Source organism: Chrysochloris asiatica, unplaced genomic scaffold, assembly GCF_000296735.1.
Source record: "Chrysochloris asiatica unplaced genomic scaffold, ChrAsi1.0 scaffold00101, whole genome shotgun sequence".
Lineage (NCBI taxonomy): Eukaryota > Metazoa > Chordata > Mammalia > Afrosoricida > Chrysochloridae > Chrysochloris > Chrysochloris asiatica.
In genome coordinates this window covers 10,605,764-10,624,268 of record NW_006408619.1, presented here as the reverse complement: position 1 = coordinate 10,624,268, position 18,505 = coordinate 10,605,764, and the positions used below count along the sequence as shown (strand labels likewise).

At 44.9% G+C, this 18,505-nt stretch overlaps 2 protein-coding genes across 2 annotated transcripts in view; one reads left to right on the top strand and one right to left on the bottom strand.

Moving 5' to 3' along the window:
• The window catches only part of RCCD1 (RCC1 domain containing 1), an 8,470-nt gene extending 2,110 nt beyond the window's left edge, over window positions 1–6,360 (top strand). Inside the window, exons 4-7 of the mRNA XM_006867138.1 lie at window positions 2,346–2,444; window positions 2,762–2,932; window positions 5,653–5,682; window positions 6,209–6,360. Of these exons, the coding sequence (XP_006867200.1) occupies window positions 2,346–2,444; window positions 2,762–2,932; window positions 5,653–5,682; window positions 6,209–6,360 (452 nt within the window). The remainder of the gene's footprint in view (window positions 1–2,345; window positions 2,445–2,761; window positions 2,933–5,652; window positions 5,683–6,208) is intronic.
• A 3,244-nt stretch (window positions 6,361–9,604) lies between these two features.
• The window catches only part of PRC1 (protein regulator of cytokinesis 1), a 31,548-nt gene continuing 22,647 nt past the window's right edge, over window positions 9,605–18,505 (bottom strand). Inside the window, exons 9-15 of the mRNA XM_006867137.1 lie at window positions 18,191–18,286; window positions 17,233–17,379; window positions 16,941–17,051; window positions 12,263–12,373; window positions 11,543–11,719; window positions 11,169–11,210; window positions 9,605–9,676 (exon numbers count right to left, since the gene is read on the bottom strand). Coding sequence (XP_006867199.1) covers window positions 9,605–9,676; window positions 11,169–11,210; window positions 11,543–11,719; window positions 12,263–12,373; window positions 16,941–17,051; window positions 17,233–17,379; window positions 18,191–18,286 — 756 coding nt within the window. The remainder of the gene's footprint in view (window positions 9,677–11,168; window positions 11,211–11,542; window positions 11,720–12,262; window positions 12,374–16,940; window positions 17,052–17,232; window positions 17,380–18,190; window positions 18,287–18,505) is intronic.

The window sequence follows — 18,505 nt, the reverse complement described above, 5'->3', positions numbered from 1 at the left end:
GGGAGAAAGATGAGGCTTTCTGCTCCTGTAAAGATTTACAGCCTCAGAAACCCTGTACAGGGTCACTATGAGTCGGAACCAACTCCACAGCACATAACCAACCAACCAACCAACCAAATTTGTTTTACTCTGGCTACTTATCTATCTGGATTGAATTCTGGCTGGTGTTGCCGTGTGTGTCCATCTCTGGTGTTTGTTTGCTGTGTTTGGTTCTCATAACCAGGGCTTTCTCTCAGGGAGCGAGGGGCATGGAGAAGAAAAACTGCAGTTGCTCAGGTGGCACTGATGCCCATAAGGAGGGAGAGGGTGGCAAGTCTGAGTCTCGGGGGTGCCACCACTGGCGGCCTTGGTTTCATCTGGACTGTGTTCGGTGCAGCCGAACAGAACAGGTGATCCTGGTTGGCGTGCATCCTGAAGTGCAAGACTGAGAGCAAGCAGCCAGCTGATACTATAAATCACCAGAGTGTTTGAAAACCAGCTTTTGCCTGCATTCTCTCCATGTGAGAGGGCCTCAAAAAGTCTGTGGACAAAGCAATGACAAGATCATGGAAGTTTCCTGTGAACTTTTTGAAGCCCTATTAGGATCTCGTGCTGTGGGGCTTGAGTTGGCAACCAGATTTGAAAACCACTGGTCTGGGGGGAAGAAAACCAAGGGCTAAAAGCGGGACCCCCTGGGAACCTTACACTTACAGCCCAGAGGGAGGTTGAGGCCTTAAAACTGGTGTAGTGACTGGAGTAGAGGTTCCAGTCATCACTCCCACCCTTGTGACCTTGAACAGTTTTCCTGTGAATAAAGTGGGAGTACTGTGTAAAATGCAGATATTGTAATTAATGCAGAACTAATCATTATATGTGAAAAGTGCTTAGAACACTGATTCAGATTAAGCATTTAAATTTTTAGCAATGGGACTATTACTCTAACCCAGAGGTGGTGGCAGTTGTTGTGAAGTGCCGTGGAGTCAGTCCTGACTCATAGTGTCCCTGTATAAGGTTTCTGAGGAGGGGCTGGTGACTTTGAATCACCAACCTTGCAGTTCAACCTGGCCTTGCAGTCCAGCGCATTACCTTGCACGGCCATACCCAGACCTGGAGGTGGGAAACCTTTTTTCTGCCCAAATGTGTAACATTTGCAGGCCATACAAAATGATCAGCTTAAAAATTAGCCCACTGTATATGGTCAAACATTTAATTAACTCAGCGTTCTGGTGTGGCGCTGTGGGTTAATGCGCCAGATTGCAAAGCAGCTTGAACTGCAAGGTCGGCGGTTCAAGCTCATTAGCTGCTCCTTGGAAAACCTATACAGGGTCGCTATGGGTCAGAATCTACGCGACAGTACTTAACAACAACAACAACAATGTGATGACTGGAACTGCAGTTGTGTTGGCAGAGCCAGACTAAATGATTCAGTGGGTCAAATGTTTCCCATCCCAGCTCTAGCCTAAAACACTCGGCTGTACAGTGTTGTGGGAGGCAAGAGCCTTGAGAGATTCAAGAAGAGGCTCGTACCAGGACCAGTGGCAAGGTGGGTTGAAGAAGGGAGCAAGGCTACGTGGATTAAAAGGGAAACCTTCAGATAATTTCCAGGCTCATACTCCCGAAGTGTGCATGTGCACAACTTAGTAACAAAAAGAATGAAAACAGAGAGACGGATGCTGTAGGAGATTTGTAGAAAAAGATGGCACTTGAGGCGGGGGCGGCAGAGTTCCCTAGGGCTGCTATAACAGAAATACCACAGTGGATGGCTTCAACAAAACAGACATTTCTTCTCTCACAGATTAAATTTAGAGTGCCGCCTCTGGGAAAAGGCCCTTATTTCCTCTCAGCATCGGTAGGCTCAGTGTTCCTTGGCGATCTCTATGTGTTTTCCCTTGGATGGAGGAGCTTCACAGTGCAGGGTGCAGTCCACTCCTGGGTCTTCTTTCTTGATGACAGTGGTCCTTTTTTTGTTCACGTCTCTCTTTTTGTATCTCAAAAACAGCTTCACTCAAGGTGCAACCTAACCCTATAGACTGCATCTGACCTCATTAACATATAGAGGTGTGGCTTGACCTCCCAGGAGAATTAAGTCAGATCAGGGCTGAGCACACCCCTGTGGGGTGGATTGTATTCTGTTAGATCTCCTCTTGGGGTGGTGATTACATCTTATCTGCTAACCAGCTGAGCATCCTGGCCCAGCCAAGGAGACTTAAGACCTTAATTATCACAAGGGTGGAAGCCTGGGCCCAAAGGGAGTTACCTTCGCCTGTAGTTCCCACTTAGACCGGGCATTAGTTGTCCTCAGGCAGCCCAGAGGAGGTGGAGATGGGTTCAGTCTGCTCTAGGGGTTTCTTCTGTCTCCCTTTCAGAGTCTGGGGATATTTATATCTGGGGCTGGAATGAATCAGGACAGCTGGCCCTGCCCTCCAGGACCCTGTCGGTGGAAAGGAAGACAGCCGCAGAGGAAGGTGAGGACCCTGACTCCCACAGCTATTTTCCTAGGACGTTTCTGCCACCCCAGTCCTGGCCATGTGCTGGCCTGCAAGCTCGTGTGCAGAAGGAACGTAGGACATAATTAGGACCCCCGGACTCTAAGCCCCTCATGCAGAGTTAGCCCAGCACGACACTGCCTGTAAATCTGTCAACTCCAGCACATGCTGTAGGGTGTGAGGGTGGCAATGTGTAACAGCGTAGGTCATGGAACCATGGTGAGGATTAAGTAAGCACGTGGCTGGATTAGGACAACGTTCCCCATCCCCATCATCAGTGTGTTGTTCCTCAGAAGCCACTGGGCTGACCGTAGATGGTTCTGAAGTGGCGGGAGCAGCTGGGGGTGAGGATACAGCCCCTGCCCCCTTCATCTCCGTCCAGCCGTTTCCGGCTCTACTGGATCTCCCCTTGGAGTTGGATGCAGTCAAGGCCAGCTGTGGGTCCCGGCACACCGCTGTGGTGACACGTGAGTGGGGCTGAGTGGGACCAACTTAGACACTTTGATACATACTGAGTAGTTGTCTTAGCTTCGTTACAGCCCTGGCCTGTCAGCCCCAGTATTAACTAACCTGTTCTCCAGCCTCCACACATAGATCCACCCACCCCTACCAAGGCCAGTCAGTCCAGCTTCTAAAACTCCTGAAATAGAGGTGTGAGACGCCGTGTGGACCCGTTACCACACCACATGTAATCAGACAGCTGGTGAAAGGTGAGGGAATACGTTGTTCTCTGCCAGGCAAAGCTCATGAGGATTCTAGTGCCGCTCGTTGTGAGTTGTGCTGGGTCAGGCAGAACAACTGCCCAAGAGCAGAGTGAGTGTGACAGCCACTCACGCTGGTGTGGTTTGTAATTATGGAGAATGAGAATATACAGAAAACATGGTTTCTCTATGAACGGTTCCTTGACACTGATCACATTCTTCTGTGTCGAAACATTCTTTCCCTCTTTTGTGAGCATTAACTAACTCACTGCCCCTTGAGTTTCCTGTCTGATCTTTAACCTTGTTGTCCATTTCATCTCATAAATAGACCTTCAAAGAGTACAATGCTGAAAGCAGAGATCTTTTACTAGTTAAGCTACTTGTTTTAAAGATAACTTCAGGGCATATTTTTGGTTCAAGGTTTAAAAGACTATCTCAGTGCGTTAATTTCAGGGGTTCAGCCCACCTCTGTGGCTCCAGAAAGGCTGGATTCCATGAGAATTTGAAATTCTGCTCTGCATTTCCCCATCACCACTTGACCAGGATTATTTTATAGGATTTTTGACCAGAAGGTCAGTGACAGTAAGCAGGTTAACTGTCTGCACAGGAGGCAGCTGTTCTTCAGTCACACGCCCATTTCGTCCTCCCAATTGTCGTGGCTTGGATTGGGTGGGGGCTTGCTTGCTTTGAGGACCCTAGGCACTACACAGGACTCCTTGTGTGGTGCTGTAGGATAAGCACTGGACTGCTTACCGAAAGTTCAGCAGTTCAAACCCACCAGCTTCTCCTCAGAAACGCAATACAGGGCCACTCACTTTAAGGCTGAACTGACTCGGCAGCCCTGAACACATTGCTGGGAACATTAACTTGGCCCTAAACCTCCCAATCAAGGAACCGAATCTCATGAAGTGTTTGCACCTAAGCAGCCTCAGCATCTACAGCTGTTTTAAATTTGTTGTAAATACGAGGCGGCTTCAAAAAGCTCCTGGAAAATGGGATTAAGACAATGGAATTTTCCACAAACTTTTTTTGAAGCCCCCTTATGTATCATCACACAACTTTTTACTAGTATTACAGTGACAGTAATTGGCTGTGCACCCCTCCCTTTAATTAGTGGGCTCCATCCAGCACCATCAGTACCTGCCTCCCCTCATGCCTGTAAGAGTCACTACTGTTCTTTATACTTTTCTTTTTATACAAGTGAGGCATACAGTAGTTTTTTGTGATTGACTTGTTTCTCTCAGCATGTTTTTCAGTCCCATCCAGACTGTAGCAATCCACTGTGTGTGTGTACGGTTTGTTTGTCCATTCATCTGATGATGGACAAGTCAGGTGGCTTCCACCTATGGGCTATTTTAAATAATGCTGCAGTGAACATTGGCATACACGTGTCTGAGTGTCTGCTGGCAAGCCTTTTGGGTATTTATCTAGGAGTGAAATTGCTGGGTCATTTGGCAGCTTTTTGTTTTTTGAGGAACTGCCAGTTTTCCAGGATGGCTGTACTGTTTTGCCTTCCTACCAGCAGTGACTAAAGGGCCCAATTTAAAAAAATCATATTCATCCTTGTTGCTGTAGTTAATGTTGTCAAGTAAGTTCCGACTCATAGCAACCCTGTGTAGGGTTTTCAAGGAGCGGCTGATGGATTTGAACCCGTGCTATCCTACAGTGCCGCAAGAAGACTCCCAGTCATCCTTGTGGGACTGAAATAGCTCATTTATGGTTTCAATTTGCAGCTCTGATAGCTAACAATTTTGAGAATCTTTTTTTGTTTAGTGTGCATTCGAAATCTTTTGCCCATTTTATGATTTCAGTTGTCTTTTTGTTGTCAAGTTAACGTTTTATATGCATTTTCGTTACTAGATTCTTGTTGGGTAGTTTCTGAAGATAATCTCCAAGTCAGTAGCTTGTCTTATTTTTTTGGCAGTCTTTTTTTTTTTTCTTTTCAAAGCTTTTATTGTGCACTGAGTGATAGTTTACATGGGAGAACATCAATTTTGCACTCATCCTATTTTGATTCATTGCAATAATTACAGTCTCCTCCATACATCACCATTCAACAGTATGGTTTTTGGTTTTGGATGTATACAAAAACACTCAGGAATTAATCATTTAAACCACCCAAGGGCACATTCTGCAAGGCTGCCTCCTGGCCACTGGCACACGGCCTTTCTCTTCCCATGAGTCTAGAGTCATCATTTTCTCTCTCTCTTGATGTCATAATCTTTAGCAGTCTTTTGAGGAACAAAAGTTTTAAGACCCATTTATTTGCCTTTTGCTGTTATTTGTGCTTTTATTAGCTAAAAAGCTAGGCCTGATAACAGTGCCTTTTCATTTTCTTCTAAGAGTGTTATGATTTTAGATTTCATATTTAAATCCTTGTTTTACGTGTGGTGTGAGGATAAATACTGGGTTATTTTTCTGCGTGTGGAAATCCAGTTTTCCCAACTCCATTTATTGACGAGATGCTTCTGGTCTTTTGGTGATAGGATCAGGAGAGCTCTACACCTGGGGCTGGGGTAAGTAAAGCTATTGCTGTTGTGATGCTTAAACCAAGGGGGGCAGGAGCCGCAAGAGGTCTGGGACGGAGGCTGAGCGCTCTCTTCCTGGGACTGGAAAAGATCTAGGTCCATTTGGGAGGTCAGAGACCAGACCGAAGAGAAATGGGGAGATGCTACTAGTACTTCCTGATTCTGAAACATTTACTTAGAGGCTTCAGAAAGTTTGTGGACAACTAGAATGAAAAGATAGTGGAATTTTTCCAACAACATTTTGAAGCCCCCTCGTATTTAACCAGGATTTCTTAATGTTTTTTTGAGTCTGTCACTAGAGATAAAATAGGGACCCCTGCTCCGAACAGCCCAGCCTAGCTACCTGGAGACCTGGAACAACAGCTTGCCTAGAGTGGCTGCTGCCTCAGGGCTCCGGATTGTCCCTGCTTTACCGGGGAGGGGCAGCAGGGTAGGGAGGGCAGCAGCTGCCCTCCTGTTTTCTCTTTTTAAGAGTCCAGTAAACAGAGTGGCAAGAGGGCTCCTTTCACTTCAGGTAAATACGGACAGCTTGGCCACAAGGACACGAGCAGCTTGGATCGCCCCTGCCGTGTGGAGTACTTCGTGGATAAACAACTCCATGTAAAGGCTGTGACCTGTGGCCCCTGGAACACCTACGTGTACGCTGAGGAGAAAGGGAAGAGCTGATCCAGTCTCTATGCGCTCAGAGACTGAACATAAAAGGCTACTCCTAAATTCACCCATTTTCTGAGTGGCACCGCTGCCCTCCTTCCCCTTCATAGAGCAAATCCCCAACGCTGTACATTAGAAACACCTGGAGAGCTCTGAAATCTCTGGTGCTCCAGGGCAGCATCGCAGAGATGGTGAAGTCAGAACCTCGGGGTGTGGAGTAGACACTGGCAGGTTGTAAAGCCCCCACCTCAGATGATTTTGATGCCCAGCCCAGAGTGAGCATCTCTAGAGGGTCATTTTCCTCTCATCATCCACTTCCCTATTTACAGTTTACAATTTTATCACTGTCTTTCTTCTACATCCTTCTACAATCTAGTTTCATTTCTTTGCTTCTGAATTTGAAGTAAATGGAATCATTCTGTGTATTGTCTTGTTTCAGTCAGCAGTGTAAGATCCATCCATGCTGTGTGCTGCTTTGATTACTGTAGATTTATAATACATGGGATGACTGAAAGGAAAAACACAAAACAACGCTCAACCGAGAATTCTGTTATCTGCTGAAACTACCCTTAAGCACTACTGCAGGAGAGATGAAGACATTCTGGGGGAACTGAGACGACACTTCACTAGTAGACTTGCTGAATGGAGTCTCGTCCTCTAGTGGAACAGAAAAGACAACAGTAACTTGAAGAAGAAATTACAAAACTCTTAGAAAACATAAGGTTAAATCTTCATGACCTTGGGTTTGGTAATAGACACTTTACTGTTGTCAAGTGCTGTCGAGTCAGTTCTGACCCATAGCGACCCTGTGTAAGGTTCCAAGGAGTACCTGGTAAGCTTGAACCACCAACTTTGGGGTTCAGACCAAGTCTGCAGGCCAGTGCATTAACCCACAGCGTCACACCAGGAGTCTAACAGACACTTAAGATTGTTAAGTGCCATCGAGTCGGTTCCGACCCATAGCAACCTTGTATAGGGTTTCCAAGGAGCAGCTGGTGAGCTTGAATCACCGACCTTGCAGTTCAATTGGCTTTGCAGACTGGCACGTTAACCCACAGTGCCACACCAGGACTCCATCACATTGTTGTTTTGTGCCGTGGAGTCAGTTTCGAAGTCAGTTCCGACTCATAGCAACCCTGCGCAGGGTTTCTTTACAGTAGCAGAAAGCCTCATCTTTCTCCTGTAGAACAGCTGGTTGTTTCGAACTGCTGGACCCTGAGGTTGGTTAGCAGCCCGATTCGTAACCACTACGCTACCAGAGCTCCTTCCAGGACTCCATTAGGGAAGTGCGAATTAAATCCCAATGAGACAGAACTACACAACCACTGAAATGGATGAAACCATAAAGAGTGATCACATCACGTGATGGGGAGAGCGCGAGGAACCTGAAAGCCTTCTGTATTCCTGGTGGGAATGAATGGGGAAACCACCACTTTGGAAAACATTTTGTAGCTTCTTAAAAAGTTCAACATGTTCCTACCATACATGTTACCCGGCCATTTCACTCCTGTTTACCCAAAGAAAAATATGTGTCCTTACAATGTTCACAGCAACTTTATTTCTAATAGCCAAAGACTAGAAACCACCGCAATGTCCATGACAGGTGAAGAAACATGAGAATTTATTCAGGAATATAAAGGGATGAACTAGGAATAAAAGCAAAAATATGGGTGCATTTTCAAATAATGAACAACGACGAAGTACAGTGTGATGAGTCTAATGCATTGTGACAGCAGGTCAGTAGTTGCTTGGGGGATAGAAGTGGGAAAGCAGCAGTATCATAAAGGAGCAAACGAAATTTTGGGCGGTGATGGATATGCTCACTGATTTAATTGTGGTGATAGTTTCACGGGTATAATACTCTGTCAAATTTTATCAAAGTATACACCTTAACTATATTAACTTTATGTTTTAGCTTTGTTTTTGAAGGTTGCCTGCCCCTGTAAAGGGTATTCTTGTTAATATGACAAAGAACAGTGAAACAAGATTCTGAGTATTACTTTAGTCTCTGCATATATCAGCAGGTAGCCCCGCCACCACATGCCTAAGAAGTATTCTTCAGAAAGCAATGCACAGGATATAAAACTCACACTCCCTACTAATCATTTCTTGTACATCCTTCTAGTCTTTTCTGTTTTTGACAGACCAAACCAACCAAAGAGTGATATGGAGGGAAAAAAAACACCACAGTACGTCTTTTTAAAATGTTAAGTATACACATTTTTAATTTATTTTTAAAATATATTTTAAAAACAGGACATTGATATGGATTGCTGGACAGTGTGGATAAGACAGACTGAGTCCACATGGTTACATGTTGAGAACCATTTAGTGTGCTAACTAACAGTAGTGCTGGTGCCCAGGCAGAGTATGAATAAATAACAGTGCTCTGGGGAGAGCTGTAGTGATAGACATGGTAGGTAAAGGAAGAGTGTTTTCATAGACACCATACCAGGAGCACCACCCCAGTACTGTGGACATGTGCAAAGTTCCAGATTGCCCCTCCCCATCCAAACAGCTAACAAAACGGAAGGGGTGGGAGACCTCACACACAGTGGGCACAGGGATGAGGGCAAGGGGCCTGGAGAAGTCTCTAAAGAAACATGAGTTCAGACAAGCCCATGTGTTCACATACACATAGCCCCACAAAGGTCATTGCACTTATTAACACAACTGTACACAACTTAACAAAGGTGCTCCCAGCCTCCCTGTCACTTCTTTGGCAGGAGGTCAGGCCACCTCAGCTTCTAACACAAAAACACCAGGAGAAGAAAGGCTGCTCTGCGTGGTAGGGACAGGCCTTCAAGGGAGAACAAAGCGAACAGCGACAGCATCAACTGAACATGCCTAAAGAAGATGTGAACTGCTTTACAAGTATACAAGACAGAATTACTTCATGTCCCACACCCCACCATGGGCACAGCGATCATTTCCTGCACAATGGTGAAATCAAACAAACCCTGGATCATGCTTCGGTAAGTGGGATTCTAGAGTACATAAGGAAACTAGGCCTCATGCTACAATTTACACTTATAAACTACATTGTAATGTATTTGAGTTAAAAAAACAAAAACCAAAATCCACAAGTTCCTAAGGAGTCCATGGATGGGACTTTGATCTGTAACACTTATATCTTCAAGTTAAGTCCGTGGTAATGGAATCCATCCAACCTAACCTGAAGAATAATTATAGCTATCCCTATTTAATTAGGTCCAGTCTAGACACAGGAGGCCACAGCCAGCTGACTGATCAGGGTTTCTCAGGACTGGATGTTGGTTGAATTGAGGATTCGACACGTAGCATCAGATTTGGAAGCCTTTGAAAGCTCTTGCTGTTGAGAAATCAATAACATCAGTGGTAATACGTTCCTATCATGCAAAGCCCTCCCATCTAAGGTGACGGTCAGCAGCAGATTCCCTAAGCGCTGTTTCTTTGAGAGAGGCCCCTAGCCCAGGCACAACCTGTGTTAAGAACAAAAGGTGAGGGACCAGAGCACCACGTTCTATTAGTTACAGACGGAGCACGTGTGCACACATATGTCCCTAACCTCTCAACTGAGCCAGTCCTTTCTGCTAACCTCCCAGAGGAGAAACCCCTTATACTTCATAGAGCTACTCTGAGCTGTCAACCTAGGTTAGGTAGGCAACAAGCTTTGGTCTGTTGAGCCCTTTAGAAAACAGGCCAGACCACACATATCTACCAATCCCTGGGGCTGAGGGCCTTGTAACCTGCTGGTGATTTGATCTCATGCTGGAGCACCTGGTATAGAAAGCAGACAAGAAAGCATGACTTGAACCACTAAGAAAGATAGTAGTAGAGGCAGTCTGCTGGCTTCAGTGTAGCCTGGTGGGAGTTCACCAACCACAGCAACCAACCAGACGAGGCCCGCTGGGAGCAGCCAGAGACACAGACACAGTGAAGTGGGTACAATAGCACTTCCCTGAGCAAGCAACAAAGAAGAAGCAGTGACTGACTGCCTGGCTAGCCAGAGGGACGTGACGACTTCTAAAGGTAGAAGCGCCAGTCGTGTCATTTGGAAAAAGTGCCAGATGAGGAGGCTAGCTCCAATGTTCTAAAGAAGGCATAGGCCTCGGACAACTGTCCCATTCTTCCTGTCACTGCAGCAGTAAGTGAGGTAGAGCTCTAGACCAAGGGTGAGAGGCAGTCTCAGCTGAATAGAAGATATTCAGGGAAGAGAATAGAGATTAGTCAGTAAAGGCATTGTTAAATAAAGTCAGATTCTGGGAGCTGGATAACATTCTGGGAAAATTATTTTCTTCCAGTGTCTCCTATGTGCTTAGCAGCTCCATGTGGTAGAAACAGGGAAGGCAGGCAAGGAAGTGAGCATTTGCTAGAGTTGAGGTTAGACAGAATGTTGGCAATTCAGCCCTGAGGAGTTAGTGCGGAAAATACTCCAGGCAATAATCAGCACACAGGCCAAGAACCTCCTGATAAGTAGCACACAGCCAGGGCTCCCCGCCCCTCAGGATGGGCTCTTTAGTACTCCCAGCACATTGCAGGCTTTGATGTCACAACAGGGGAGGGTGAACGTTCTGCTGTGAAAAAACATGAAAAACTGCCTGACTAGTGGGGCTGAGAATCCAGTTCAAGTCTGACCATGTTTTCTTGTTAATTAATAGGTTAGTCGGTTTTCTGGGAACTTAGACCAGATGTTACTTTTGCAGTCCACAAACGGAATTCCTGCTATTTAAAGAGCTGAGATTAGTAGTTAGTGTAGCCCTTTATCCAGATGGGAATAAAGCCAGCAGATGACAGATCAGTTTGGAAAAGGGACATGGGACATGCAAGGTTGCCATACAGACCTGAAGCCCAACAGTGGAGCTGTCAGAGAGGGACGGATCCTTCTAAGAACAAAGAATTCAGACAATTACCAAGAACTCCACCAAGAGAGCACCAGGCTAGTGATTAGAGGGGTCACCTCCTGCAGCCAGGGAATGTTTTCACTTAGGCAGAAGGACCCATATTAAATGTCTAGTTGTTGCACCTTCTCCCCTACTTGCCCCCTCCCGTCTTTAGCCTACCTTCACCCCTACCATGGTCAAGGCGGGAATGGGATTCTCAGCCCCCAAGGTAAAACTGTTCTAACTCAATGCCTGGGTACCCTTGGGAAGATACCCACCCTGCCCCAACTGTGTGCGCCCCAGAGACTGGTAGATATTTAGAAAAGATGAATTACCGCAAACTCAGAATAGGTGCTGGCAACAGAATTAATGCTGAAGTTGCGCTGGAGGGGGGTGGAGTCGGGGTACCCACCACTCAGGAAACTGCCATTGAGGTCCACGTTCTCCTTGTTGGCTCCATACCTGCCAGCACGGGGCGTTTTCTTCCCCGAACAGGTGGCAGTGCCTACTGGCTGTATAGAAAGGAAGAGATCAATGTATTATCCTCATAATAACTACATGAAAAATACCCCAAAATGATCAGAGGCTGATACCATCTTATTATTACGCATGTCTCTGGAATCCTGGATTAGTGTTAAAGAAATAGATGTGAATTTTAAATGATTTACACAACACCTACCTTGAAGTTAGCCTATAACATATTTGAAACGATGAACACATTTTAGCACAAAAGCACTTCCATCTTGTGAGTATCAACTGTGTCCAGTGATCTGGGGTCCTGGAGCCCATGAGCAGGGTCTTAGCTCAGCGCCCACAGATGCCTGGGCCTGCCCTGAGGCCTAGACCATGGCCCTTTCTTCACATCCCACTCACAGGATAGCATTCACTTTGTTCTCTCATTTTGCTTTTGAACCATCATCTAATGATTCGCTCACACCTGTCAGCTCTCAGCGTCTCACTGATAACTGAATACACAACTCTCAGAAATTGAGGCAAGTAGGTGGGGGTCTATTTGGGTAAGCAATGCTTGGGGATGTTTATACAGAGACACTAACCTTGCTGCCAGAAGGTGGAAGCCGGGACACAGGTGAGCGGTGGACTGGTCCCCCCAAGACAGGCCGAATGCTACTATTGACTGTAGTACTGGAGATGGTGGTAGTGTTCAGCTAAGAAGAGAGATTACTGATGAGAGAGCATCCTTGGAATTCTAGTGCTCATTTCTACCCTATCCAGAGAACTAGGAAAAATGGGTCTCATATTAAAGAGCCTGCTGTATCTAATACTGCAGACACACACCCCCAACCCCCCAGTGCACCGCCATCAAGTCAATTCTTACTCATAGTGACCGGATATAGAGTTTTGAAGCTTTAAATCTTTACAGTAGCAGTCTTTCTCCTGTGGAGAGGCTAGTGGGTTTGAACTGCTGACTGTGTGGTTAGCAGCCCAGTGTTTACTCCATAGCGTCACTAGGGCTCCTTCTAATATGGCACAGCTCTTAAGGAAATGTGTGAAAACTTCTCAAATATAATTTATATCCTGTTAGTGGAAATGTAAAATGGAATAACCACTTGTATCTCAATGGCTAAACACACACCAAGCATCTAACTCATTCATTTTATTCTTAGCAATTTAACCAAGAACCAAGAGAACTGAAAGCACATTATCTATACAAAGATTTGTACACAGCTGTTTCTGGCAGCTTTCTCAGTAATAGTTAACAAAAAGCAAACAACCAGATATCTATCGACAAGTGAACGAATTAACAATTGTGGTACATTAATACAGTAGAGCTCTACTCAATAATAAAGGGGGACCTATTAATACATGCAACAGAGGAATCTGCCCCTGGCAAAACAATTATGCTAAATGAACAAAGCCTGACATACCAGAACACATACTGTATGATCCAATCTCTAAAAATGTTTAGAAAATGCAATGGAATCAACAAGGACAGGAAATCTGTGGTTGTGCGGGACTTAGGGTACCCGTGGGAACAAACTACAGAAAAGCATGAAGAAAACTCTGGGGCGATTATAGTGATGGGGAAACTGCTGATATAAGTCACAAATAAGGAGTTCTGGTGGTGCTGCAGGTGCACTGGACTGCTAATTAGCAGTTCAAATCCACCAGCAGCTCCTCAGAAACCCTATCCAGGGTAACTATGAGTCAGAACTGACTCGACAGCACTTGACAACAACATGAGTCAAAATCTGTCAAAGCACATTTTAAATATGTGCAGTTTATTGTCTACGATTGGAGAGGGAGGACGGTTTCTAGGTGGATTAAAAAGTGTGGGAAAAGCAAAATTATTTGATACAGGAAAAAACTTGGAAGACACTTAGAAACAATTAGCCCATCCAAGTAATGGATCACAGATCATGAGTCTCCAAGACTCTGAGACCAAAGAGCAGGATGGTGTAGAGGGGGAGGGGAAATGCAGAACAAACGGGAAAAAAAAGGCCCGCGAGGGAAGAGAGGGAAGGTAATGTAAGAATGTTAAAAGCAGGGAGAGCAAGAGTTAAAGGAACTAGAGGTAAATGCTGTACATGCACAGCCTCCCAACAACAGTGATCTACAGGAAGTCCATGGACAGATCCATCAGCCTAGCATGGGCTCTGGCAAGCAAAGTGGAAGAATCCCACTTTCCTCACCACAAACATCAGAGGATATCTATACGTTGAGTATTCACTTTCGCTCAAATATTATTTACGAAGGTGATGGAGCATACAGGGGGCGAAGTTATGAAAACATAGACATTTCCTAACACCTTTAGGGACCTGGGAGCTCAGGGCCATAGTCTCTGGGGATACTATTATCAATTAGCATAACACAGTGCCCAAAGAAACGGTGGTTGTACTAGGTTCTTCAAAGCTCATGATCGGCCATTTACGGTGCAACTAACTATTGGTCTCTCCATGTGTAGAGAAAAGGAGAGTGATGAAAACTGAAGATACCTGGAATCAATTAGTCCAATGCACTAATGGAACATGTGAACATCAATCTATCTCCACGACCCTGAAACTAGGCTACCACTACCAACTGTTTTGTTCTGAAAGGGATCTCGTTATAAGGTCCTGGATAGAAAATGTGTAACAAAACTCACCTTCATGGCTCAATTTTCAGCCAAATCATAGATTGTTGTTAAGTGCTGTTGAGTCGGTTCCGAACCATAGCGATCCTATACATGTTTTCCGAGGCTGTAAACCTTTACGGGAGCAGAAAGCCTCATCTTTCTCCCGCGAAGTGGCTGGTAGTTTCGAACTGCTGACCTCAAGGTTCGAAGCCCGATTCGTAACCACTATACTACCAGAGTATATAGAAAGTACAACAATACCTAGTAAGAGATGTTCACTATGGAATGGTCAACCATTCAAGATCAAAAGGGCAGAATTTACCCAAAGACCTATGTTGGGAAGAAAGGTGAAATGGAAACAAGCATCACAGGGAGGAAGTGGGACAGCCAATGCTATAGGGAGGGCATTGTAATCACCGAAATCCAACAAAGTGTACGATTTGTTAAATGTGAAATTGATGATCTGTTCTGTAAACCTTTGCTTAACTCACAATAAAAAGTCTAAAAAACATAACAGTGACTAGGCTTACTGGTCAGCTAGAGACTGGTGGGCCCAGAAGACTATGACCCTTGGTCACCATTCAGATCTGAAAGTCGTGGGCGTGTCCACACACCATGGAATAGTCAACCACTGGAGACCAATAGGGCAGCATTTACCTAAGAATAAGATTCAGAAAGATGAGGCTTTCTACTCCTGTAAAGATTTACACCCTCGGAAACCCTGTACAGGGTCGCTATGGGTCGGAATCGACTTGATGGCACTTAACAACAACAACAACAACAACAAAGATTCAGAAGGGTGGGGAAAGGAGGAGGAATGGAAACAAGGAAGGCAGAGAGGAAGTGGGTAAGTGGTGCAGTGTGGTGTGGAGGGGCTGCTACCAAGATGAAACAAAGTGTGTAGTTTGTTGATTGTAAACTGATCATCAGCTCTGTATACTTTCACTCTACTCACAATAAAGTTAATTAAAAAAAAAGAATAGCCAATGAAGGAGGCTTCCTGTGGAGCCTCTGCATTACATAAGACCATAGGTGGAATCCTGAACCCCATCCAGAATCTTTTGAGGTGGAAAATTTCCACTTGAAAGGACAAGCAGGCCAGCCTGGAGCAGCTAGAAGAACAGAAGACACTTCTTAAAGACCAACTGTCAAGAACAAGCAAGTTGCTTGCCCAGGAGACATCATGGCAAGTGATCAGGTTCCCTGGGGGCAAACCCCCTTCCAAGACTAAAATGCGATGAGAACACGATAAGGGGAAGTGAGGGGAAAAAAACAGTGAGGCTACAAGCTAAGCCCTACAATGTTCAATAAACTCCTGTGAACCCTGGTAGAGACCTGGTTGTCAGGCAGTATGGCAAGACCTGGGAACTCCTGGGCCCAGAGTCACTGACATAGCCACAGAGGACTAGAGAGTGAAGCGTCCAGCTGATAAGAGGAGAGGGCATATGCTTAAGAACACCCACACTTGCAGATAATACCCACTTGACCTGGCTTCAATGGTTAGAGGATCAGAACTCAACTAGAAGTAGAAAGAAAAGACAAAAAGAGGAATCTGATACAATTTGATGAATGTGACCTACACCTATGGATGCAATAGCTCAAAAGGGAGAACAAATCTTTATAGTGAGGATCATTCCCACCCCCTCCGTACACAGACTAGATAGGGATGGGCAACTTGGACATTGGCTACCCAAAATGGGGGAGGCTACAAAGGCAAGAAGTGACTGGCATACAAGCTTTCAAGAGGAAGCCTAGATACAGAGGGCGTGGAGGAAGGTAGAATCTCCACTGAGTAATATCCAATCTGTCTGGGCAGGGCTGATGGAAGGAGATGTGGATAGGTCTCTTGCGGTACAATAGTGAATAATTGCTATCAGGATTGACTGTAAGCGATGGAATTATAAAGGTAGACGTTTTGTAGCAAAAGGAAGGGAGTGGTTGACTTTGCAGGCCAAGAGCGGAGATCCCTGGACCATCAAGGGAGAAGAGCGTAGTGTGGGACCCTACCCAGAGAATCAGTGATGCCTGAGATGGAGGCAGAGATGATGACATGGAGAGATGGAGCAGTTGGGGACTGTAGACCCAGAGGGGGAGAGGGGCTGGGTGCTGACGACTGGGGGGCAGGCTTGTAGTGTATACCCTTTGGTTGTTTGATGATGCATGGAGGGGATCGTAACCATGGCAATGTAACTATACGATAGGATGAATGTAAAACTAATGTTCTCCCATGTAAACTATCACATAATTCACAATAAAAAATAAATAAATAGCTAAATCAATCAATCAATAAATCAATAAATAAAAAATAGCTAAGGCCAAGCCTGCTGGCTCACTGCCCCCTAACAAAATGATCAATCTTATCAACAATCATTACCGGTCTACCTTTCTTTTGTTTTTCAGTGTACAAAACTCTGTTGAGAGCATCTCAACTGTTTTCCCAATTCAAGAAGAAATATTTTAATTCCTCAATCAAACTCTTTGCTTCAATTTACAAAAAAAAAAAAAAGAAGACCGGCCACTCCTCAGCTGTTTGAAGATTAAACTTAGCTCCTATCTTCCCCTCACACCTTTAAAATGGACTCAACCTAGAAGGTAAGAAACCCCTTTCCCATCCCTTCTGTTCTAGAAGTTGAGCAGTGATTTACAAAGCCTGTATCTACCTTGCGAACTTTGCCTGGTGTGTTGGGTACCAGTCCTCGCCTCTTGCTGGGTGTCCGTGGAGCGCTGCCATAGAGCATCTCTGCCTCCGTCTGCTTCTTGTTTTTCAGTTGCTATGTGAAAGTTAAATCCCAGTGAGAGCAGATCTGGGATGGGTGCAGAAACCTAATGCCATGTCAGCTAAAAAAAAAGGTTGTCAATGGGCTCCTTGCTTTTCCACCCACCCTGATCCCTGGCAGGGGCTAGGCTGCTCAAATGACTCTCTTCCTCTTTTCAATTTGTGTCCACACTTACTCTTTCCTGCTTGGCTTTCTCTTTTTCCAACCGATGCATCTCCCATTGTTCTATCACATACTCCATGAATTTTTGTCCATTCACCACAAATGCCTTTGAATGCTCCTGTTCCCACATTTCAATGCGTACCTTCAACTCCTCTTCCAGCTGACAACAGAAACAAACCATGCTAATTACTTCAGATTTTTGATGTGAAGCCTGAATGAAATGATTCTACTAAATGACTCCTCTTTCTCAGAGCACCACTAGCTTACCATCAGCTAGGTAGAGCCCAGTGAATGCAGGAAAAAGTGGCCAAAGAGCAAAGGCTAAGGACAGTTCACTCACAACACATATGAAGGTGGAAAGGGCAAGAACTCGTGTTTGGCCACTACGGTTTTGATGTCTACAGTCGGAGGCAGTGCAGTGACACTCAAGTAGGCAGGCAGTAAGAGCACAGGCTACTACATCAGACTGCCTGGGCTCTAAGACGGAACCTACTTCTTAGTGGCTGTGAAAAACTGGGCAAAATTACTTAATTTCTCAGAGCTTCAGTCTCATTGATAAAAATGGAAATAATAAACAACCTCATCGGACTGTTGTAAGAATAAAGGAAAAGTCCTTTAAAACAGTAACACTTAGCTCAATAAATTCTACTATGATCATTAGTAAAACAGATACAACAAGCAAGTTCATTGCACTTTCTCAGAAGTTCGTCTTGATGGTTTTGCATACACTAGGATGGCACAGTTGTGTTGTTGTTATTAAGTGTTGTCTAGTAGGTTCCGACTCATAGCGACCATGTATAAGGTTTCTAAGGAGCAGCTGATGGGTTTGAACTGCCAACCTTGCAGTGTTGTATTATCATAGTTATAAATCCTTGTCTAAACTTTGGAAGACAAGACAGTTTGGGGGTAAAACAATCAAAAGCAATGAGTATGAAAGTGCCAAACGCCAAAGAGTCTCAGCAACAAACCACCTTAGGGAGTGTTTTCTGGAGTTTGGAGCGTTGCTTTTCCTCTTTTAGAAGATTTCCTCCACGGTTTGTAAATCGGCTTGGATCTGAAGCTTTTCTCTGTAAAAAATACATTTTATTAGACTAAATACCCAGGACCTTCATTTGCTGATGGGCTACAACTCAAAATGAAGAAAAACAGCTATAAACGTCCACTGAAAATTGGAACATGGAATGTACGAAGTATGAACCTGGGAAAATTGGAAGTTGTCAAAAATGAAATGGAACGCATAAACATCGATATCTTAGGCATTAGTGAGCTGAAATGGACTGGTATTG